The sequence below is a fragment of the Bubalus bubalis genome, chromosome 13, assembly GCF_019923935.1.
Source record: "Bubalus bubalis isolate 160015118507 breed Murrah chromosome 13, NDDB_SH_1, whole genome shotgun sequence".
In the NCBI taxonomy this organism is placed as follows: Eukaryota; Metazoa; Chordata; class Mammalia; order Artiodactyla; family Bovidae; genus Bubalus; species Bubalus bubalis.
In genome coordinates this window covers 38,948,601-38,974,080 of record NC_059169.1, presented here as the reverse complement: position 1 = coordinate 38,974,080, position 25,480 = coordinate 38,948,601, and the positions used below count along the sequence as shown (strand labels likewise).

The following is a 25,480-nucleotide window of genomic DNA, read 5'->3' as shown; positions in this document are numbered from 1 at the left end:
ACCAGTTTTTGAGCTTGTGCAGCTATTAGCAGAAAGGCAGGCAGTTTGGGGACAAGATGAAAATGAAGTTTTAACACATTGCATTGGGCGTGATAGTGGAGCATCCAAATGGAAATGTAGGAGTTGTTAATACATTTAATCAGAGATTATGGTCTTTCTTCCTTATTTTAAACTTCAACAAGAAGAGGGAATTTTGTTTGAATTCCAAAATCTCTTTTCTGTAGGGCCTTCCAGAAATGTTAGGCTGATTTTTTGCCTTAGGAACTACTTTGGAGTAAGGACAGTGGGAATGTCATGCCTGCAAGATAAACATCATGGGCTTGGCCTCTGGACCCAGTTGTGTATTCAAATCAGTTTAGACAGTCGAGCATCACTGTGTGCTTGGGATAAATCGTAAATAACCCAGTTTGTGTGGTAGTCACAGTCTGGGCCAGTGTTGGCCACAACTAACTCCACTCACTTGTTCTGTAATTCTCCTACAACATGAGCAAAAGTTGTCCCTTTTCTATCTGTTCAATGTCTTTTAAATCTAAGCTCTGCATCTCTTATAAGCAACTCTTCCAGACAAAAATACCTGCAACCTCCTTAGAATAGATTGTTTCAGGCATACCGCATCCAAATTCGTATAACAAAATGTACTTATCTCCCTGTTTTTTCCCCCACCAATGCAAACCCTATTCCCAAACAGCAGCATTGGAAAACAAACCCACAGAGTCTGCAAAACATCTGATTCAGCTTGACAAGATTTTATAACCAAACTGCTTTCACTTCTCTTCATCAAGGTTGGAAAATTATCAGTACTTTAGGACAGGTTCAACACCAGGTAATTTGATTCAGTAAATGGATGGATAAATGAATGAGTTTAACTAGTATTATTGAGTTCTTACTATGGGCATGGCACTGTTCTAGGGATTCAGGATCTAGTTTTGTGGTTAAAAGGACAAAGTCTTGCCCACCTTAGGCATAAATTCTAATAGAGAGGACAGTAATGAATAGAAATATAAGGGTAACAGGAGATGTGATAAGATTATCAGACAAAATAAGTCAGGGCGTAGAGAGATCATGTTTGGAAGGTTCTCTTTGATATAGTATTTTAAGCATATTTTTAGATAAAATTCTACGTTTGGTAGATTTTAAATCTACTAATAAAACTAGCTGTTGGGATTAATGTGACATTCTATTAGACTCATAAACCGTTTTGGTAAGCTTATCTCCTGAAACACGTTCAGTGATTTGAAGCTTTAGTGTATTTCACAGTAAGGTGTCAGAAGGGAGGCGTATTGACCTCTGAAGGTTGGGGTGCTCTGTGTCTGTGCGCGTCAGGCCTCCCCTCCTCTGCATCTGCCCCCCATCTGACAGGCCGCTGGCTGGCACAGCTTGTGTCTTTGCATATAGATTTCACCCTCACAAATGAATTGATGGTTTAGTTTTTGTTCTTAAGGTTTTATATGGTTTTGAATTCAAAGTAGCTTGCTTTGATCAGAGGATTAAATGCTTCCATGCATGCATGTGTATTCAGTCGCACAGTCATGTCCAACCCTCTGTGAACATATGGACTGTAGAATGGCAGGCTCTTCTCTCCATGGGGTTTCCCAGGCAAGAATACTGGAGTGGGTTGCCATGATTCCTCCAGGGGATCTTCCCAATTCAGGGATTGAACCTGCGCCTTGTGCATTGACAGATGGATTCTTTACCACTGAGCCACCAAGGAAGCCCCAAGACAGTGTTAACTATTGGCGTGGACAGAGGAACCTGGCAGGCTACAGTTCATGGGGTCTCAAAGAGTTCGACACAACTGAGTGACTCAATCATCACCATAGGCATAATGTACCAGCAGATCTCTAGACTTACTCATTTTTTATAACTGACATTTTTTATAACTGAGCTATCCTATACTCCAGTATAAAATAAAAAGTAAAAAAAAATAACATTTAATTTCTCCTAGCTTTAACCTTTTCTTATTTCAGTGAGTTATTTTCTTTACTAAATTGATACTTTATCTATATTTTAGCCTATTATTCTACTTGAGAATTAGTAACTTGAATAAAATAAGAGATATACTTAAATTTTTAAGGACAACTACCTTCTTTTAATTAGCAGACCCCAATATGTTCACGTTATTTCACATTTAGAATAGAATTCACATTTAGAATTAGAGTTTCACATTTAGAAATAAAGAAGGAAATTTATCAGTAGCAATTTGTCTGTGCAGCCACTTTCCACATTTTTTTAATCCATATTTTGTGCCTGTTTTCAACAAATTGGTCTGTGTTGATGTTTGCTGGTGGTGTGTTACAAGTCTAATATACATAGCTATTTTTATGGAAGCTATTTTGGTATTATAATTTTGTGTGTAGGATTTTCTAATAAGGTGGTTTTAGAGTCATGCTCCGGAGAAGGCAATGGCACCCCACTCCAGTACTCTTGCCTGGAAAATCCCATGGGCGGAGGAGCCTGGTAGGCTGTGGTCCACGGGGTCACAAAGAGTCGAACTTGACTGAGCGACTTTACTTTCACTTTTCACTTTCATGCATTGGAGAAGGAAATGGCAACCCACTCCAGTGTTCTTGCCTGGAGAATCCCAGGGACGGGGGAGCCTGGTGGGCTGCCGTCTATGGGGTCGCACAGGGTCGGACACGACTGAAGTGACTTAGCAGCAGAGTTATGCTCATTTAATCTTTCACCAGATGTATTATTCCAATGTTACTTAATCCAGACCTCCTTGTTAACTGGGGAAAACAAATTAGAGATTAGGTGATTAAAAAAATAATAACATTTAGGCTACTTTCTCATCAATTACTTCTTTGAGTAATACAACAGAAATGTTGTATTCTTCTTCAGAGACATACAACAGAAATGCATGAAACTATGAGGGAATTATAAGATGACTGTAACAAAGTTAACTTATTTTAACTTTCTGAATAGCATTCATTCCTTTAAAGTGGCTGCTGCTGCTGCTAAGTCACTTCAGTCGTGTCCGACTCTGTGCGACCCCATAGACAGCAGCCCACCAGGCTCCCCTGTCCCTGGGATTCTCCAGGCAAGAACACTGGAGTGGGTTGCCATTTCCTTCTCCAATGCATGAAAGTGAAAAGTGAAAGGGAAGTCGCTCAGTCGTGTCTGACTCTTTGGGACCCATGGACTGCAGCCCACCAGGCTCCTCCGTCCATGGGATTCTCCAGGCAAGAACACTGGAGTGGGGTGCCATCGCTTTAAAGTGGCAGTGGCTGACTTTTCAGAAAACTTACAGAAGAAATCACTCCTGTGCTTCTTGAAACATTCTGTTCTGTGGACATGATGTGGTTTTATGTTTGGGTGTTCTCTTCTGGATCCCATGGAATGTTTGTGCTCACGAAGTGTTAACTAGTGAACTCAGGGATCTTGCCTGTTCTTCAGATCCCTGGAGCAAGACATCCTAAGAGCCAAATTTAGTGAGCAGTGACAGCAGGAAATTGAATGCCTTTTCACGGTGCTCTCTTAAGCCCACCCAAGCCCAGTGAAGCACACTGAGGTTTTTCAGTCAACACTTGAAAATCATTGGCAGTAGTTCCAGGATTTTCACTTAACTCTGAGTTTCTTTGTGCTTTTGTTTGTCTTTAATTCTAGTTGGGTGAGGCTAAAGGAATTATGTTTCCGTTGAACTTCCTTTTTCAGAGAAGTAGCTTAACTAGTTGAAGCTATAGTTTCAGGTAAGCTGTAGTTTTAACTTTGGTATATTTCTAGGGCCGTGACTCTCAATCACTCGCATGCGTTAGAATCACCTGGCCAGGACTCCTAACCCCAGAGTTGCTGATTCATTAGGTATGGAGTAGGGTTTGAGGACTTTTATTTCTAACAAGTTCTATGGTAATGTAGATACTGATGGTGTGGAGACTCTGCTTTGAGAATCTCTATCCTAGGGGATAAATCAATGGGAACCTTTCAAAGAGAAGATATTATTCTTAGCATTATTATCCTAAGAATATAGGATATTTTTACTTCATCTTATACAGATATTCAGCAAAATCCCCAGTATAGTTGACCTTTGAGCAGCATAAGCTCAAACTATGAGGGTCCATTTACATGTGGAGTTTTTTCACTAAATGCATACTACTACAGTACAGGATGCAGTAGTATTTTTAAAATGGTCATTATTCTCTGACTTACATAAATCTTGGGTATGAATCCAAGTCTTCCTCATGAAATTCTACTATATTACTATATTATTCTCTCCATCTAAATTAATAGCAATAGAATAAATTTACCATGTAACAAAAAGAATCTTTTAGTATACAATCAACAGATTTTCCAAAATGTAGATAATACAGATGAGCATGGGGAAAATATAAAATGTGATACCAGCCCTGGACAAAAAACATTTTTTCTTCAACCCACTCATACTGATTCCCACAACTACCTCTGGGTATATGCCCATTGTCTTAGAAACCCTCCGGGTCCATCAGAGAACTAGACACCATCAGCTTTATTCTAAATCAGCTGTCAGGCTCTTTACTAAATTAATAAATAGGCATCTCGATTTATTATTCCTTCTGGAGTACTTACATTTTAAGAGACTTGGCTTAACCTAAAAAAATTTTGTTAACCTAAAAAAATATATCATAAAAGGGAGACATAGGGAATGACTAGAAAAATATCAATTTTTGGAGCAACTTTTCCCATGCATCAAAACCAAAATGGCATAGATATACCTCAGAATGCAATTTCCGTACCATCCAAGTATTTTGCATACTAAAGGAAAGTAATATATAGTTATTGCATTTTAATATGGTAACTGCCACATTCATTTTGACACAGATTATAAAAAAGAGAGGTAGATAATAATTATAATACAAAGGAAAAATAAAATGATAAAATATAAGAAATAAATTATGAGTGATTAGAAAAATAAAATTAAATGAGGCTTGAAACATCCAATTCTGAGTATATAAAGAAATTTTATGTTGTAAAAAAAAAAAAACCAGGAAATTAACATGTGATACTTTGGCCACCTGATGCAAACAGCTGACTAATTTGAAAAGACCCTGATGCTGGGAAAGATTAAAGGCAGAAGGAAAAGGGGATGACAGAGGATAAGATGGTTGGATGGCATCACTGACGACTCAATGGACATGAGTTTGTGTAAACTCTGGGAGTTGGTGATGGACAGGGAGGCCTGGTGTGCTGCAGTCCATGGGGTCACAAAGAGTCTGACACGACTGAGCAACTGAACTGAACAGTACTATATGTTCAGTGTTGTTCAAGGGTCAGCTGTATATGAATAATGTTTATGAAGGGAAAATAGTCCTCAAGGCCTTGAAGGCAGTGAGACAAATACACAAAGTATATTAATGACAGTAATAGATATAAGTGGATGAGTAATGGTATGGCTCTATATTCGTAGGAGCTATTGGATCTCTAAAGTGTTTCAGGGACATGGTATTATCCAATGGGAGTTTCCTGGAATTTGACATTTAAGAGTTAAATATGTGACAATTTCTGGGCATTTGAGGCTGAAGGAATAGAATATATTTAGCTCTGGAGTGAGGGTAAACTGGTCCTGTTGTGTTAGACTTGTTTGACTAAAGTCAGAACAGAATGCAATAGGAAATGACTGAAAGATGGAAATCGAGATGTAACTAAAATTAATTCAAGATAAAGCCTGGAGAGCCCTAGGATTTAGTGGGAATGAGAGGGAGTAAATGTTGTGGTCAAAAATGGCCTCTTAGATAGGATTCTAGGTGATGGTAGGGTAGATTTTTAGAAGAGGCTGAAGATTAGTCTTTTCTTCCTAGTGGTATTTTAGTGCCTGTATTTTAAATACTTAGCCAGAGATGAACAGAATTCTGTCTCTGAATTCATGAAGTTCACGATCCGTGAAGATCACAGTCTTGTGGGAGAGACTGGGAAGAGAATTTAATGGAGTGCTTTAAGAGCTTCCCTGGTGGTTCAGATGGTAAAGTATCTGCCTTCAATGCAGGAGGCCTGGTTCGATCCCTTGGTTGGGAAGATCCCCTGGAAAAGAGACTGGCTACCCACTCCAGTATTCTTGATTGGAGAATTCCCTGGACAGAGGAGCCTGGTGGGCTACAGTCCATGGGGCTGCATAGAATCAAACTTGACTCATCGACTACCACTTTTACTTTGAGCTTCCCTGGTAGCTCAGATGATAAAGAATCCACCTGCATTCTTGGGTAAAGAACTCGGGGTTTGATCCCTGGATCAGGAAGATCTCTTGGAGAAGAGAATGACAACCCCCATCCCTGCCCCACCCCCCACCCCTGTATTCTTGCCTGGAAAATGCCATGGACAGAGGAGACTAGCAGGCTATTGTCCATGGGGTTGCAAAGAGTTAGACCTGACTGAGCAACTGACACTTTTAAGAGCCATGGAAGTACCCACAGGCTCACATGAGAGAAGCCGCTAGAAGATAGGAAAGGTTCTGAGGCTGGTGACACTTGAGTTTAATCTGAAAGAATGAACAGTTCAAAAATGGAGAACAGTCAAGGGCCTTCCAGGTAGTGAAAACCTCCTATTATTTCTTATGTGGAGGTGGGAAAGTTCACGGCTATTGAGAGAGTGCTAGGGTCGTTTTATAGATAGAGTGTTGGGCTTATGCAGGGGAAGGCCAATAAATGTGGTGGCTGAGAGAGGGCAGATGATGAATATGAATGCCATATTTTGAACTTTACTTGAGGAAATAAACCATAAGAAAAAAGAATTTCAAGATAGGAGACAGAGAGAGGATTCTGTTTTAAGAGGGTTTTTCGGGAATCTCTGGGGAGGAGGAGGAGCGGTGGGTGAAGACCAAAGAGACATACACCTGAGTGAGAAAAGATGAATTCCAGGGGGGTTCCCTCCTAGCTCAGTCGGTAAAGAGTCTGCCTGAAATGCAGGAGACCTGGGTCCGATCCCTGGGTTGGGAAGATCTCCTACAGAAGGAAATGGCAACCGACTCCAGTATTCTTGCCTGGAGAATCCCATGGATAGAGGAGCTTGGCAGGCTGCGTCCATGGGGTCTCAAGAGTCAGACACGACTTAGCGACTCAACTACCACGGAGAGGTTTAGGAGCTAGAATTGATAGGATTTAGTTGGTGGGGAAGTGAGAGTTTGAGGGAGATGTTGTTTGGCTTAGGTCTTAGATTTCTGGCTCTGAAATTTGGTACCCTTCATCAGTGCAGAGCATGTGAAAGGATGAATAGGCTTGGGGATTAGATGATGCATGCACTCAAAAAGACATTAAATTTAAATTCTGGGCTGAGATAATGCCAGTGAGAGTATAAGGGGCATATCTGAGAAAAGTTGCCTGGGAAGTATTATTTGAATTTGGTTCAGACTATATGTAGTGGAAGGCAGAGAGAACAAGAAAAAACTCATTAGATTCATTAATCTTGGAAGTTTCGAAAGGTATTCACAAATAAAGTGGGAAAATTGAAACTGATTGTAAGAAATGTGAACTGCTCTGAAGGACATCAGGATTGAATGTGTATCGAACTTGAAAGTTAATTGAAGAAGGCAGGGTTATATTAATCTGAATCTGGAAGTAATTATAGTATTCCTTTGAAGCATGTCCATTCTTTCTCGATGACTCATACAGAGTGATTGGTGATAGTTTGATAATCTGAAATTTGAAGTGTTGTATGGAAGACTAAGAAAGAAATGGCACATCAATGGAAGGTGTAAATGGAAAATTTAAAATAATGCACGGTATTAACTCTCTAATGAAAGGCAGCTTTATACAAATTGCAAGGAAGATAAATCATAATATGTTTTCAAATTAATATTTTATCTTTCTCAGACAATTAGTCCATTCCTCATACTTCATTTACATCTACCAGTGAGATAGATTGGTTTTGGTTTCAGCTAATTTAAGGCCCATGGAACCTTAAGTATACTTTATGAAGAGGAATTCATTAAATTCTTAGATCCTCTGAAACTGTGGATCTGTGGAACTGTGGTTCTCAACTGTGGGCAGTTTTGCTTCCTCTCTCCCTCCCTGCGGGGAATATTTGGTAACATCTTAGACATTTCCGATTGTACTGACTAGGGTAAGGGGAGGTATCTAGTGAATAAAGCCAAAAATGTTGTTTAACATCCTACAATGCCCAGGATAATCCCCCACAAAGAAGAATTGTAAGGTTCAAAAGGGTTATATTGTCAAGAAACTCTGTTTTAAATTTATGTTGCCCCTATGAACCTTTGGGTTAAATAAAATTGTGAGAAATTTAGTGATTTTTTAAAAACACTAAGATAAAAGAGGCTTATCTAGGACAGGCAAAATTTAGTTCAAAAGTGATTTATGGTACGGAGAGGGAAGTGGGAGGGTGGTTCAGGATGGGGAACACGTGTACACCCATGGCGGATTCATGTTGCTGTATGGCAAAACCAATACAATATTGTAAAGTAATTCAGTTCAGTTCAGTCGCTCAGTCGTGTCTGACTCTTTGCGACCCCATGAATCGCAGCACGCCAGGCCTCCCTGTCCATCACCAACTCCCGGAGTTCACCCAAACTCACGTCCATCAAGTCAGTGATGCCATCCAGCCATCTCATCCTCTGTCGTCCCCTTCTCCTCCTGCCCCCTATCCCTCCCAGAATCAGAGTCTTTTCCAATGAGTCAACTCTTCCCAGGAGGTGGCCAAAGTACTGGAGTTTCAGCTTTAGCATCATTCCTTCCAAAGAAATCCCAGGGCTGATCTCCTTTAGAATGGACTGGTTGGATGTAAAGTAATTAGCCTCCAATTAAAATAAATAAATTTATATTAAAAAAAAGTGATTTATGATGAACTTGGGCTAGAGATTTTTTTGAGGAGGGGCATGGTACTGATTTTTCCCATGGTGGAAGTTAAAATTTTGAAACATGTCTCACCTATAGGCAAGGGAGAATAATGTACATACAAGCAACATGGAGACTTTTGAATGTGTAGTTGAATCAGTAGTTTGGAATACACTTCCTTGACAATGTGTTTTTGTATTATATGCATATAGCACGTTTAATATAAACTACAGCTAAGGAATTGGTGTAATGATGTAATAACTTACTAATAAGAATTTACACCTTATGCTTTCAAGTTCATCAGAAAGAAAATAAGTATTTGCATGTTAAGCACTTTAAATATATTTTGTTTAATTTTCACAAATTCGAAGGTAGATACAGTTCTCTTTTTTGCTTTTTTTTTAGGTCAGAAAATATACCTCAGGAAAGTAACCAAAATGTTTTCCCATTTAATCTTGTTTATGTTTGATTTATAATCTTTTTATTTATATTTGATGGATACTTGCCTTATAGAAACCATACTCATAAAGGCTTAGCTGTGGTAAGAACAGGTAATCTCTGCCTTGCATTTCTCTGAGAATTATTGTGATATATTTCATTAACTTAGAAGAATTTCAGAAAATGCTTTGACAGTTTTCTATCTGCAGAATCCCATAATGGGTTGTATGTTCAAGATAGTACAATACCCATCTAGATTTTGCCAGAAAAACTGGGGAGCTTTTGCCATTGTCTTTGAGGGACAGATTTAGGCAAGAAAGTGTTACTGCAATAGATAGATTTTGAGCCAACACTTGGAGAGAATATTGAGAGACATTTATATTTCAGGGTATTACAGAGAGACTTATTTTTTAGGATTAAGAAAGAAGTAAGCTATTAAAAATATATTAAGGTAGAGAGGGTGACTATACTAATGCTAAGTCAGGGATCTTAGTTCACGGCTCTCAGTCTATGAAAACTATGGATCACATCACGTCTTGAATAGCTTTGTGACTTTAGGAAAGTCTTTAAGCCTTTGGAGTCCCAGTTTTCCGCTCTGTAAATCATCAGAGTATTGTGTGGATTAAAGGAGCTAATGCAGTATTGTCAACATAATGATTAATATAAAGTGCTTAATAAGGCAATTATTATTAATATACATGATATAATTAAGCATGAAGTGGAGTTAAACAGAACACAATTGGGAAATACTTCATTAATATCAGAGTCCCTTAAGATTTGTGCCAAAAAATGTGACAAAGTAAATTTTTCTTAGTGTAAGTAAAATGGATCTCTTGTTAGAGGACTTACCAGAACTTCAATTTTCTATTATGTACATTTAAGAAGAAAATATGCAACACTTGGCAAAAAGTTTTGACCTTATGCTCCATTCAATCTGGCAGTTTCTCCTGCTTCATGGTACACAGTTTGAGAAATACTGACTTGAAAAGTTCCTCACTTGGCACATTATTGTTCCAGTATAGAAGATTTATAACAATAGTGAACTTTTCTTATTGGCTCTACTGAGCATGAACTTAAAAGTCTGCAAGGGTACCTGAGCCATGTAGCTCAGTATTCTCTTAAATTGTCTTGTTAGAAACACTAGTGGTTTTGATGAGATTTTTGTTGATGTTAATACTTCATTCTTTTTCTTCCTTTGGAAAGAAATAATTAATAATTTAGTAATTGTATATATGTGTGTAAGATATTATAAGGGTTAATAAAATAACATAGCAGTAATTCCCTAACACTCATCCTCATTTCCCTCTCAATAACATTTTGGACTATTCCCTCTGTCTGTCTCTCCTTCCCTCTGGCGTTAGCTCCCATCATATTGGCTAGTCCTTCTCTTTGCTTTGCTGGTTTCTCCTCTACTTCTAGCCCTTATGCATTGGGTTTCTCAGATCTCAATCAATCCTAGACGTCTTGTCTAGCTATACTTGTCTCATTGTAGCTTTATGACTTTACACTTTATACTGACAACTCCCCAGATTATATTAATATCTCCAACTTAGATTTCTAGCTTCAACATCCTCCTTGTATGTCTAATTACCAGTTGCTTCACATTTCTGTTTTGTCTGTTATGTGTCTCAGACCTCCCATGTCTAAAAACCAAACCCACTGTTTCCATTACTGCTGCTACCTGGCATTGTTATCTATCTAGGTACCCTATCTAGGTACTGATACCCAGCTCTAGCCTATGCTAACCTGCCATTGTTACCTATCTAGGTACCCTATCTAGGTACTGATACCCAGCTCTAGCCTCTGCTAACCTGCCATTTTTACCTATCTAGGTACCCTATCTAGGTACTGATACCCAGCTCTAGCCTCTGGTATAATTGATAAGTATCAGTATTGATATATATTTTGTATACTTGAATGCATTTGATATAATTATTTGATAAAATTGAAGGTCATAACTCCATTTAGTAAAAAGAGTGTGCATCATGGACACTAAATTCTGTATTCAGGAATTGTCTGTTTCTGGGTTACCATCTAACTGGAGATATGCATGTATGAGTCTCAATTGTGAAATCAGTTTTATATAATAGCAAACATATTCCACAGAAGTAGAAATGAAGATTTGCAGCACTGTTCGGTTTCATTTTCTAAGGAGGACTGTGTGCCAGTGTCTTCGAATGCATGTTTTTTTCTTTTTCCCCCTTTCTCTTTAAGTGAAACTTAGCTATTCTTAGTAGCGTGTGGGAGGGGTATGAAATTTAATAACAAATTATTTTTAACGAGCTGGTACTTACTCATTTGTCATGTTTGGAATAAGCATTACAGTTGCTAGGGCAAAAACTGTTGGATTTCCAAGAGTTTTTTCTCACATAGGCAAGTACAGAAATCATCAAGTTTACCTATTTGTGCTCACTAATTATCTCCAGATTTGGTGTTATTTTCTCAGGTGCCATTTTTACAGTTGCCACAGCCAGGTAGAGCTCATTCTGTAGCCATGGCCGATGAAAAGCTATGAGTGTGCATCACATTACTGGAAGATTGTCAAATGGAATACAGTTTCAGTTTTAGGGATGAAGGTGGGAGGAAAGGAACAGTTTCAACTTCACTTTTAAAAATGCAGCTTACTTTCTGAGAGAAGGAAAGAATACAGTATTTTGAGAATTCATCTTTAACTTTTGTCCACACATCTCTTCCTCCTTGTATTTGCCAGTCACGAGAGAAAGACTTTATGGGATGCAGTGGATGAGCTCCCATGAATAAAAATGTCTGTTCATAGGAAAAGGAGCCATTACCTGGTACATTCCTAAAAGCCTTCATTTGGAATAAAAAAAGGCTCTTCCCTCAGATACAGCTGTGTTAGAACTTACTCTTTGCGACCCCATGGACTGTGGCCCACCAGGCTTCTCTGTCCATGGAATTCTCCAGGTAGGAATAATGGACTGGGTTGTTATTTCCTTCTCCAGGGGATATTCCCGACCCAGGGATTGAACCCAGGTCTCCCTCATTGCAGGCAGATTCTTTACCATCTAAGCCACCTGGGAAGCCCATTTTCTCACTATGCTTCTTCAAATTTCACTCAGTATTCTGAACAACCCGAAGAATTCCTCCTTTCCCCTCCATTTGGAGGCAGCCTCTCTTGTTATAGAAAACGATGCCACCGCGATTATGAGAAGAGCATCTGCTTTGAATGCTCTCAGCCATCTCTCCCAGCCACACACATGCCTGCTCCCTCACCGCACACATATCTGACAGATTGAAAGCAGATACAACCCATACACTTTCTCTACTGGTGACCACTTAGGAAATCATGATTCAGGGCCTCATTTCTTGCCATTTTTAAAAACGTTGTGAACAGGTGGCCAGACTTCATAAGCAACAGCTGGAGGGCATGGATAACTCGGTGGCTTGGAGGAGGACCAAGTATCGTGTGAGCCCAGCTTCTCTCATGTCAGCCCCGTTTCCCCAGTGGCATACCAGGTCAGCTGGTGCCGCCCAGGGCAGGGCAGGGCAGGGCAGGGCAGGGCAGGGCTAGGGTTGGGTCCACACCCTACTCTGGGAAGTGGCCTCAGGAAGTGGATGCCTGGGGGCATAATCACCCCAGTGAGTTGCATTTGTTCTGAGGAACAAAGGTAGAGGCTTATCTGGGGCCTAGAAAAGGGGATCATCGGGACTGTAGGATTAGGGAGAGAAAGAGGGGGGAGTGTGTGTGGCCGGGAGGAGACCGGGTCGGGTAGGAAATTATGCATGTGTCTTCTATTGAATCCTTGTAGTCAGAGAAGCTGGAGGTAGTGGGAGGTGGTACTACACTGCTCATCTCTCCTGTCAGGATGTAGGGAAGTCTTCTCGCATCGTACCAGAAGCAAAGATCTTCTATCAGAAATTGCAGCACGAGGTTTCAATCACATGCTTCCGTGTGTGATGGTTCAGTAAGACAGTTGTGTTTGAGGTTGAGGTGGGCAGGGAGAGGGCTGGGATTTGAGAGGAGGGATGGTTTTGGGGCACAGAGAATTCAGTGCTTAGGGGGTTTTGAGATTGAGATTGGGGCAGAACATGAGAAGAGTGAGCCTGGCAGTGCTACCAGTGAGAAGTTAGTACCTTGAAGAAAAGATGTATCAAAATATGGAGGACGAACATAAAAAGAGAGTGGGATTTGGTTGTAAGCTCTGTGAAGCTTTATCTCATTGGGGGTGACAGTTTCTTCCAACTCTTTGTCCTTGATCTGCTGGACTGGCTCTGTGAGTGGCTTTAGGTGACTTTTTGTTGTTGTTTAATTGCTCAGTTGTGTCTGACTCTTTGCAACTCCATGGGCTGTAGCCCACTTCTCTGTCCATGGGATTTCCCAGGCAAGAATACTGGAGTGGGTTACCATTTCCTTCTCCACGGGATCTTCCTGATCCAGGGATTGAACCAGTGTCTCCTGTATTGCAGGTGGATTCTATACCACTGAGTCACCAAGGAAGCTTAGGTGACTTATATGTGAACATTTGAATGCTGGGCGGCTCTCAGCCAGGCCTGTGGTTGATCCCCGCCAGGGTACAGCCATGAGTCAGGTATGGTCCTAGCTCTCTGCAGTCCCACAGGAGAGATGCCTGGAGAGGCTGAGGTGGGTGCATGCTTGTGGGCTTGTTAGGGAAACAGAACGTATTGGAAATATTTTTAATGCAGCCCTAGAGTATAGCTGGCTGTACCAAATTATAATAAAAGGAGAATCTCACCTTTTAACACTCTGTCCCCAAACTTTGGTATCAAATATGAGGGAGATAGATTTTGGCCACATACACACATTTTTTCCCCCTCAGATTTTTGACCTTTTGGAAAATGGAAGGGTGTTGGCCTGGGCAGTCCCTGGTAGATAGAGGGCGGGTGAGGAGGGCTGGCTTGGGGCCAGCGTGGATGTTTGGCCAACAGCAGTAATACCACGCTAGTTTGCCTTGCTCTTTATTTGACCTTATACTTGAAATACTTTCATGTTCACAGCTTTCAGAGAAACAGGGAAAGGAAAGCAGATCATGAAAGAGTGTCTTGAATTGTGCTTCACAGAAATGTCTCTTCTAGGGGGAAACGTGTGGGGAACGTGCCTGTCCCCCAGTCACTTCCCCCCACCACACTGTGGGGTTGAGATGGATGACTGGAGGGTAGGCTTGAATTGTTTCCTTTCCTTGATCTGCTCGGGTTAAATACTTTCCAGATGCCTCTCTTCAGCCCAGTGAGACGGGTGTGTGGTTTCCAGGTGAGGCTATGGAGACGCAGTGTTAAATACCTTGACCGCATTCTCACAGCTCCTACAAGTGGAGCCAGAAATCACACCCAGGAGGTCTGGCCCCAGAGCCTGCCCTCCTAGGTGAGCTGCCTGGCCTGGGGTCTCCTGATGGGAGCCAGAGCATCCACGTGAATTTTATTTCCCTGGTCTTTTCCTTAGATATGGTACTTCTTCCTTTTTTAAAAAATGTATTAATTTTTGGCTGTGCTGGGTCTTTGTTGCTGTGCATGGGCTTTTCTCCAGTTGTGGCGCATGGGGACCATGCTTTCATTGCAGTGAGCAGGCTTCTCATTGCAGTGGTTTCTCTTGTTGCAGCACATGGGTTCTAGGGCACACAGGCTTCAGTAGCTGTCCCATGAGGGCTCAATAGGTATGGCACACAGGCTTAGTTGGTCCATGCATATGGGATCTTCCCAGATATGGGATCGAACCCATGTCCCCTGCATTGGCAGGCGGACTCTTTACCACTGAGCCACCAGGGAAGCCCCAGATACGGTACTTCTTGAATGATGATTTGTACTAGTATTTTAAAATAGCCTTGAATAAAGAAAAGATCAGACCTAGAGCTTCCTAGTTCTATGTTTACCTTGAAACTGTTAGGATAAGGTGGTTACTGATGGATCTTGTTCATAGATGGGCATTCTTGAGCTTTTGTGACTCTTTTCTTCCTGGCCTCTGGCAGAAAGTTCAGAGCTCTGTGATTAGCACATGTCTTCTGGTCATTTGCTGGGTAGTGAGGCAAAGCTGTTCCATTAACAGAGTGGAAGATGATATCTATGTTGCTGCTGCTGCTAAGTCACTTCAGTCGTGTCTGACTCTGTGCGACCCCATAGACGGCAGCCCACCAGGCTCCCCCGTCCCTGGGATTCTCCAGGCAAGAACACTGGAGTGGGTTGCCATTTCCTTCTCCAGTGCATGAAAGTGAAAAGTGAAAGTGAAGTTGCTCAGTCGTGTCTGACTCTTAGCGACCCAATGGACTGTAGCCTACCAGGCTCCTCTGTCCATGGGATTTTCCAGGCAAGAGTACTGGATATCTGTGTTATACTTGGCCATTTCTTGAGTATTAAACACAATATTTAAATTAGTATATAATACACAGAGAAGTATTCAACATAGTAATTTTTCAAACTATTAATGTTTCATCTCTGTCCCTTTTTATGATAAATTTGGGTGTCAGGGAAGGTTTAGGTTCTTTGGCCTTTGTCTTTCAGGACTTTGCTGGGAAGCTTTTATATCACAGAGATTAGCACTTAATCTCTGCACTTTGCAGCTCCTCTTTGTTTTTGAATCTGTGCCTTTTTAAGGTTATTGATCTATGATTATAAATAATTCCTTTTATTGAAGTTTTAACGAAAGTAGCTTTACAAAGAAGCACAGTTATGAACATCAGGGCAATTGGAATCAAAATTAGGTGTTGTAAGTAAGCTAATGCAATTTAACTGTTAACATCACATAGGAATTTTCCTGAGCTTTTATCATTTCAGGCTTTCTCTTGCTAACTTACATTTCTGTAAGCTAAAAAGATATGTTCAGATTAGTGCTGCTGAGCATCTGTGTGCCATGCACCGTGTTAGACATTTTTAATAAAAATATTTTAATGTCCTTGTCAGGTGGTAGACCCTGTCTTAAGACACTTGGGGTATGGTGATAAATAAAATCACAAAAATTCCTTTTGAATGATAAAGAGACAAATAATAAATGAATGCATGCAGTTGATGGTTATAATACAAAAATAAAGCAGGGATGAGAGATGGGGAATGTCAGGCAGGCTGATTGCAACTTAAATGTTGTGGTCCAGCATGGCTTCATTAGGAAGCCTTTGTGGGTAACTTGGTAAGTAAGATGATCCCTGCCCTCAGACAGTTTACAGTCTGGTGATAACTGATGTTCAGTGAGCACTTAGCATATGGCCAGGGACTCTGCTAAGTACCTGGGTACTTTTCTGATGATTTCCTGAAATACTGGCCATTATTTCCAGATTCTCCAGAAGGAAACTGAAGCATCCAGAGTTAAATTGCCAAGATGAACATAGCTCTTGGGACCTACATCTGACCCAAAGACCATCCTCCTTTTTTTTTTTTTTTTAATTGGAATATAATTGCTTCACATTGCTTTGTTACTTTGTGCTATGAAAGTAACACAATGTGTTCACTTCAATGAAACGAATCAGCTGGTTGTACACATATATCGGCTCCCTCTTGGACCTCCCTCCTGCCCCCTCATCCATCTTGCCCCGTAGGTCATCACAGGGCACTGAGCTGAGCTCCCTGTGCCTTACAGCGGGATCCCACTAGCTCCATGGTAGTGTATATATGTCACTCATAATCTCCCAATCTGTCCCACTCTCCCTTCCCACCCTGTGTCTACGTGTCTGTTCTCTATGTCTTCATCTCTAACCCTGCCCTGCAAATAGGTCATCTGTACCATGCTTCTAGATTCCACACATATGCATTCATATACGACATTTTTCTCTTTCTGACTTACTTCACTCTGTATGACAGACGTGCCAGCAGTTGAAATATGTTATAAGGGATTAGTCTACTTGTAGATCGGATTTGTCTAATTTTTGGTTCTGTTAGGCTGGCCAGCATCTTGGATGGTGCATGGAGAGGCTGATACCATGAGCTTCCCCTCAGCTCTCACGTGTGTTCTCTTTGAAAGGCTTTGGGGTTGTGCCCTGTGGCCACAGCAGGCAAAAGGAGCTGCCTAGTTTTCGACTTCCAAGCAGTGGGATGTGTTTGTTGAGTATCAGAAGCTGGCCTCTATTGACTCCTGCAAATCATTGACTACTTGAATTCCTGGCATTACATTTCAATGATAGAACAGCAATTTGGCCGGCCTGTGTGTCACTGTGTTCAAGAGCATGTTATAAATGCTCATGTTCGGAAAGGAATGTGAAATGAGGGAAAGGTTATAGTGCCAAGGTCACGGTTTATTGTGAGTGTTTATTCCCAAATAGGCCATACCCTGTGTTTACAATTATTGCTTTATCATAAAGAAAAGCCAATGACTGTGTTGGATTAGAAAGCTTCAGAGGAGGCTGTGTGGAAAGGAGGTCAGGGGTTCAAGAGAGCTCTGTTGCTCCTTCTGCCCTCAGGGTGCTTATGAGAAAAGTGGGATGCTTTGCATTGAATGTTAATAGTGCGGTGGTTTTCAACCTAGTATATGCTTTGTGTTGAGTATTAATGGTTCTTTGTGCTTTGATTAATGTCTGAGGTGTGTATGTTGGCCATTAATATAAAAGGAGGCTATATATTTTATACCTTTGTTATTTTTTATTATTGGTTTCTAGTGATTTTTTCCCCCCTACTTCTTTGAAAATGTTGATTTTTTTTTTTACACAATAATTTTCTTTTTACTCAAGAGATAAGCCCTGGTTTAAGTACCTGGGCTGTGAAATTTATTTGCTTTTTTGAAATATGTATCTATTTCTATATGTGTATTTTGAGCGTACAGTTCACAAACTTTAGAGATGGAATGCACATAGGTAGGCAGTGCATTCAAAATATAAGAACTAGATCAAACAAATCAAAATATAAGAAATAATTGGCTCCCAGAAGCGCATCACCTTTTCCCAGTCATTTCCATCCTCCCTACCAGAGTGAACACTATCTTGAATATTAAGATCTTATCTTTGTTTTCCCTGTTTCTGTACTTGACATGGATGGATAATACAGCCTGTGCTCTGCCTGGCTTCATTTGATTCCCAGTGTTGGTGACATTGAACCATATGACCGCAGGTTGTTTGTTCTCATAGCTACAGAATATTTCATTGTGTGAATATCCCATAATCGATCCATCCGGCTCTTAAAGATATTCAGTGTAGCTCCAGCTCATTCTATTATGAATGGTGCTTCTACAGAGGTTCTCATATGTGACTTTTGCTGAATATCTTTAAGTATTTCTGTTGGGTATATACTGAGGAGTGGAATTACTAGATCATAGAATATGCATATATATTCAGCTTAAATAGATGCTACCAAGTGTATTCAAGTATTTGTACCAATTTACGTTTCCACAGTAGGGTGAGAGCTCATGAGTTTTATTTTTGTCATGCTGTTCTGGTGGTAGATGGGAGTTGCCTGCTGTTCTTAGGTTCACTTCAGTTCATGTTTGTTGTATGGGAAGGAATGGTCGTAGCTGTCTTCATGGATTCTTTGAAAGCTAAGTTAAATATTTGTCTCTACTTATGAGCTCTTTCTCTTCCTCTTTGTTTCCCTGTGTCTATATGTTATGTATGTATGTTTTCTATGTCTTACACATGCATTGTGTGTGTGTATATGCTCAGTCCTTCAGTTATGTCCAACTCTTTGCAACCCCATGGACTGCAGCCCCCCAGGTTCTCCTCTCCATGAGATTTTCTGGGCAAGAATACTAGAGTGGGTTGCCATTTCCTCCTCCAGCAGATCTTCCCAACCCAGGGATTGAGCCCACATTTCCATGTCACCTGCATCGCAGGCAGAATCTTTACCTCTGAGACACCAAGAAAGCCAGTGTGTGTGTGTGTGTATATATATATATGTTTTTTTTTTCTTGTAAGTATACTACTATGAGGAGAAGGCAATGGCACCCCACTCCAGTACTTTTGCCTGGAAAATCCCATGGACGGAGGAGCCTGGTAGGCTGTAGTCCATGGGGTCGCTAGAGTCGGACACGACTGAGTGACTTCATTTTCACTTTTCACTTGCATGCATTGGAGAAGGAAATGGCAACCCACTCCAGTGTTCTTGCCTGGAGAATCCCAGGGACAGGGAACCCTGGTGGGCTGCCGTCTATGGGGTCTCACAGAGTCGGACACGACTGACGCGACTTAGTGGCAGCAGCATACTACTATGGCTCTTAGACTGGAAAGCTACATTGAAGGGTATCTACCTCAGGGTCTTGCATCTCTCCTGAACCAGCAATGATCCTGCTTAAGTCTCTGGAAAGCACCAGTAGTTTAGAGTGACCCGTTTGTTAATGAACTCACGTGTATTTGTCTTCCACACTGTGGTGACATCTGTTTCTTTAACTTTTCCCATAAATATTATGCCTTTTTATAGGGGTGGGGGGGGACTCATGATGCTTATGAAAAGTGAAAGTGAAGTCACGCAGTCGTTTCCGACTCTTTGCGACCGCATGGACTGTAGCCCACCAGGCTTCTCCGTCCATGGGATTTTCCAGGCAAGAGTACTGGAGTGGGGTGCCATCACCTTCTCCAGGGGATCTTCCTGACCCAGGGATCAAACCTGGGTCTCCTGCATTGCAGGCAGACTCTTTACCCTCTGAGCCAGATGCTTATAATACAGGCAGTGATTTATGGCATTTAAAAAATTGCACTTTTTAGCATCTGCAGGGGTTTGGTCTCTGAGCAATTTTCTCTGGGGAACTTCAGTGAAAAATCACCATGCACAATGGAAAAGAAAACTCCGTGCAAAATTACTTTTGTTTTTTCCTATTTACATGTTTTGCCTTTCCTGATTGTTTTCTGCTGTGACCATATGTTGATGTCTTTCCCCTTTTGGTTGAATTTAAACATTGTTCACAATGAACATTTTAAAAATGCAAATAGTACATTTTATAAATCAAGCTGTAATAAATGAAATAAAAAAAGACAACCTTGCTTTTAATAGAAAACTGACTATTATATTTCGTGAAATAAATGAATATGGAAAAATCCTCTGATGGATAATACACCCTGTAAAGGTTCTGAACTTCCAGGTGATATTAATATTCATAGAACTTTATAATACAAATGAGTTTTTTTTGGTTAATAATTAACAATTTCAGGTTCATAGATATTACTTAATGAATATTTTCTTTTTTCTTCTTTACAGGCAAGAAGAGACTGATAGGAGAGTGAAAAATGTAAGATACAAATTTAATGGAACATTATAAATGGTTTCTTACATGTTCTGTAATAAGGTAGCAAGAACTAAAAATATCTGATATATTCTCTATTCTTTTTCTAATGGAATTTTTGTTAGAAACAAATTCTAAAAATGCTTAAATATGGTTGAAACTTGTATTCTCTGACCTCATAGTATAAGAAGGTGGGTTAAATTTAGGAAGTGAGTCCTTACATGTTAGTAATGCAGTAAAGGCAGATAAGGGCTTCCCAGGTGGCGCTGGTAGCAAAGAACTTGCCTGTGAAATCAGGAGATGCAAGAGATGTGGGTTTGGTTCCTGAGTCAGGAAGATCCACTGGAGGAGGGCATGGAGACCCACTCCAGTATTCTCGCCTAGAGAATCCTACGTAGAAAGGAGCCTGGCAGGCTATGGTCCATAGGGTTGCAAAGAGTTGGACATTACTGAAGTGACTTGGCATGCACGCAAAGGCAGATAAACAGGCTATAGGATTTTTAGGAGAGCAAGTCAGAAGCCACCAAAATCAGACTTTAAGAAAAAACACTAAATGTTTAAGAACTCTGAGGAATTAGCCAGTGTAGACATGTCTATAGTATGCTGCATATTAGAAGAATTTCTAAAAATGTGACAGCTTTATTTAAAAATGTGGAGCTGAGAATTATTGATTTTAAGTGTTTAGTCTGTAAGTTTGTTGGAAAATATTGTCTGAAAAGTTTAATTTATGTTTTCTTCCTGTGAATTTTTTCCTGCTTCATGTGTACTGGTAGAATGTACAAATACCTGTTGGGGGTCTAAAGCTTTTGCTGTGAGAATGTGCTCAGAGAAGAATAACATTTTTGATGACCCTTCTCCTTCATGTAGTTTAAAAGGAAATCTACTTTTCAATGATAGATACATATGGTCTTTTATCTAGCGCTCACTTGCATCTGAGCTTGCTGTTAATTACTAAATTGACTCATCTGTTGTTTCATGGCATTTTTTTTTTTTTTAGGTTTTGATAACTTTGTACTGGCTGGGAAGAAAAGCACAAAGTAACCCCTACTATAATGGTCCCTATCTTAATTTGAAAGCGTTTGAGAATCTTTTAGGACAAGCTCTGACTAAGGTAAGGAAACTCTATCTATATGAGACACTTACTCTAACTAATAGTTCTTATCTTCCCCTTCCTCTCTTGTTTTCATGTGCCCTCTCCCTTCTTTTACTTTTTCTACAAAATATGGTGGCTTTGATAGGGATGCCTAGAGAGGATTGTTACTTACCTGCTGACTTCATAAGTCACCACCAAGGAGTGAGTATTTCAGACCGGTTTTCAGGATATATAGGTATAGGTATTTATTCCTTAATTTTAGGTAATCAGTGAGATACTCATTAACTTTCTTTCTTCAACACTTTATATAACCCAACTGTTTCCATATTCATTATGAACTCGACCAGTAACTGCTTCAGGCTATTAAAATGTGTGTATGTTACTCAGTTTCTTTATCTTATTGTCTTGCCATGGGTCACTATATCTCTAATGTCCTTATTCCAATATCTTCACAATTCTCCCATGCTAGGTCTGTTTTCTAAAGAGTAGTAAATGCTGTTACATGAAACTTGATAAGATTTTTAAGTTAGAATATTTGGTTTTAAACACATTTCTAGTCCTTCATATTTTGGAATCAGTGTTGCAAATATTGAGTGTTTAAAGACTGTTTGAAGAGGGTCAAGTGCCAAGGCTAACCAGAATTGGCCAGATCTTCATTCGTAAGATCAAATGGGAGAACCAATCGCCACGGGGGTATTTCTGTAGGAGAATCTGCAGTATTCAGAAGAAGATATGTCATCAAAATAATTTGTCACCATCTAATTAATAGTAGTTGCTTGATGGGTCTTTATGATCAGTAAATGATTCTGTACCCATCAGGCATTTAGCATTAGTCTCTGGCACATTGTAAGGATATAATAAATGCTAGTTACTATGATTGGAAAATAGACGTTCTAGGCCAGGATGAAAATGATCTCTTTGCCTTATAACTACTCTCATCTTTAGTTTTGCCTGAGCCCAGCCATATATATTATAGAGAGATGAAATTATAGTCTTGAAGGTTAGCGTATTCCTTCTGAATTTTTATTTTTAAATCGTAAGGAGTTAATAATATCCTATTTAAAATCCTTAAAACAGTTTATCCAGATAATTGTTGAGATAATATCATGCCTGGGCATTATATGAGGTGTTGAGAAAGCACTCACACAAGGGAGATGAACCATCCTTAGAGCACAGTTGTTTGATGCAGACAGATGAACAAGTAGGTCAGTGCCATGGTGGAGGGCAGGGCTCAGAAGGATGAATGTGGCGGGGCTTCGAGCGTGAGCAGAGTCTGCCTTACAGTTATTTCAGCTAAGAAGACATCCAGTTAAAAATAACATGGGACTTTGGCCCTTGCATTCATGTTCTCTTTACAGCCTTTGGTTCTTTTTATGGCAGTGTGACTCAGGTTCAGTAACCTTCGTAGAGTGTGCTGGGAATGCTGTACTTGAGTTTGTTTCCTGCCACCAGTGTCAAAACCAGAGTAGATACACAAAGAATTTGTCATAGGTAGAGCTAAAGCTGTGGTTCCATTCCATTATTATGGCGGGTGGAGAGCCATAAGAGATATGTCAGTATATGGTTTGCATCTGTTCTGTTAAAATCGAGATCGTTGTGTTCATCAAACTTTTCTCCCTTAACTAGTTATGCTTAATGGCCAATCTAAAATATGAATAAAGAAAAAATACTTGCAGAGACTTCTGTGGTGGTCCAGTGGTTAAGAATCCACTGCCAATGCAGGGGACACAAGTTTGATCCCTGGTCTGGGAAGATTGTATGTGCCATGGAGCACGTAAGCCCATGTGTCATAATAACTGAGTCCCTGTGCCCTGGAGCCCGTGCTCCGCAACAGGAGAAGCCACCACATGGAGAAGCCTGTGCACGGCAACTAGAGAATAGCTCCCACTTGCCACAACGAGGGAAAGCCTGAATGCAGCAATGAAGACCCAGTGCAGCCAAAAAAAATTAAATTAAGTGTTGTTTTTTTTTTTTAATTCTTGCAGAAAACTGTTGACCTTGAGTCATTCTATAAGTTGTAGATGACTCACTTTAGGTGACTTGTCAGAGGAAAGTCCTTGGTGGGGGGATCGGGGTAGGAACCAGGCAACAGGGCCAAACTCCGGTTCTTTTACAACTATGGTGGCAGGTCATCATTAACTTTTAACACTTACTAGGGCAAAAATCATTTCCTGTGTGTTGCACTCTAAGGCTTCAACAAATATGTGTTTAAGAAACCTGATGAATCTAAAGATTTACTTAGAATTTTAAATTATATATTTTTTGAGAAGTATTTTGGTGGCACCAACACTGATCCCAGCTTCTCCATCTGCTTGGAGATAGAGTACAAGGTAGGCGCTTGCATTTGCATGACAAGATGTCAAGTCTAATTCCAGGGTGTGTGGCAGATAAAATATATAAAATCTCAAATAAATCTATTGGACCTTATTGGCACTTAAACACTTGTCACACAATTCAACCACAAATTGATATCCAGTCTTAGCCAAAAGTATGCCTGAGACAGCTGCTAATTATTCATTATAAACGTTTTTTCTTCAACTTTTTCCACATGTTGAAAATATTCATAATTCAAAATTGAAAGAGTAGTGTAACAAATACCCACCTATTTTCCATCAGATTTAATCATTAAGCATGTCCCACATTGGCATTATTTAGGTATCTATCCATTATTTCATGTAGATTTCAGGTTGCTTACTCCTAAATGCTCAGTATGCTGTTCTTGAATATTTTTCTGTATATCTACAGTGTCTCCCAGACCGAAGAACATTCATGAATATTCCCCATTATTTAATATCCAGTCTATATTCAAAACATCCCAAGTGTTTCCCAACTCTGTTTCGTAGCTTCTTGTCTATATAATGATTTAATGAAAGGTTCACATATTACATTTGATTGTTAAAGAACCTAGGAATTCTTATCTCTGTATTAGTATCGTTATCTGAAAATAACATTTCTGATTTTACTGTAGTACCAAGATTACCTCTACTGTATTAAAAAAGTATGGAGTTGCTAACTATTCACTGATTATTATATATGTTTATTAAGCCTTTACTATGCTAAAGGCTTTATAAATTTATAAATTTTCGTAGAGGAAAGTTAGTTAAAAATGCTTATTTTAGTGAGTTCTATATGATTTACAAACCGATGGTTAATAACATTTACTTTATTTCTATATAACTGATATAGGAGCCAAACAAATATTTCATCTAGATACAGGGGAAATGTTTTATATATCAACAAACAAGTCTTCTTTCTTTGGTTCAAATCTGGTTTTGTAACCAGTGAGCTTTCCTTGGTTCAGATCTAGTTTTATAATCTGTGAAAATAGACAAGTTTGTGAAGTGTATACCTGTTATTCTTACCCCTCTCTCTTTTAAAACTTTTCTTTTTGTTGAAGATCTTTGTTAGTTTTTTTTTCTATTTGTTCAATAGAAATGACCCCTAATATTTCCTGGAGGTAGGCTGAATGCAGTCTTATTCTTTTCTCCTTTTGGATATCAAAATTAAGGTTGACTTTTCTTTTTGCCTCCTTTTATGTTTATTGCCAGAAAACTAAACAGGAATTGATTTTAGCTCTTGAATGTTACTCTACTTATTAGCTGTTCTTTGACTGAAAATTTCCTCATTATTAAATAGATTCTATCACCTTACTAAATAATATTGGGTACCTCCATGTTGTCACATGAGTGCTAAAGTATTAAGTCATGGGAAAACATTTACAGATTTATATTCTGATTTCTGTCAAATTTTTTTCTGACATTTCACTGGGAAATCTCATTGCCTCATCTAATCAGAGATAGCATGACTCGAGCTATGCAAACAAAGACGCCATAACTGATGACATTTTTGGAAGTTTTTGCTCAGTTACTATTCCTGAACAAATGTCCTCTAGGCACTTGAAGAGTCCAGCTGCCTGAAGAGGAGTGGCAGGGACAGTGGTTGCAGCGACATCTGGGGCCCTGAGCGCGGGGAGCTTCTGGCTTCTCCAGGCAACTGTAAGAGGGAGGACTCGTTTGAGAGCCTGGACTCTTTGGGATCAAGGTCATTCACAAGCTGCTCCTCTGATATCACGTTGAGGGGGGCACGTGAAGGTGA

At 39.9% G+C, this 25,480-nt stretch overlaps 1 protein-coding gene across 12 annotated transcripts in view; it reads left to right on the top strand.

Annotated features, from left to right (window-relative positions):
- The window catches only part of LMO7 (LIM domain 7), a 222,884-nt gene that overhangs the window by 133,737 nt on the left and 63,667 nt on the right, over positions 1-25,480 (top strand). For 11 of the 12 annotated variants that reach the window (XM_044927220.2, XM_025262746.3, XM_025262745.3 and 8 more), the window contains 3 exons: positions 20,268-20,298; positions 21,290-21,403; positions 25,278-25,476. In XM_044927220.2, coding sequence (XP_044783155.2) covers positions 20,268-20,298; positions 21,290-21,403; positions 25,278-25,476 — 344 coding nt within the window. Of the gene's footprint in view, positions 1-20,267; positions 20,299-21,289; positions 21,404-25,277; positions 25,477-25,480 lie in introns of those variants that run through there. The other variant, XM_025262747.3, reaches the window with a different exon arrangement.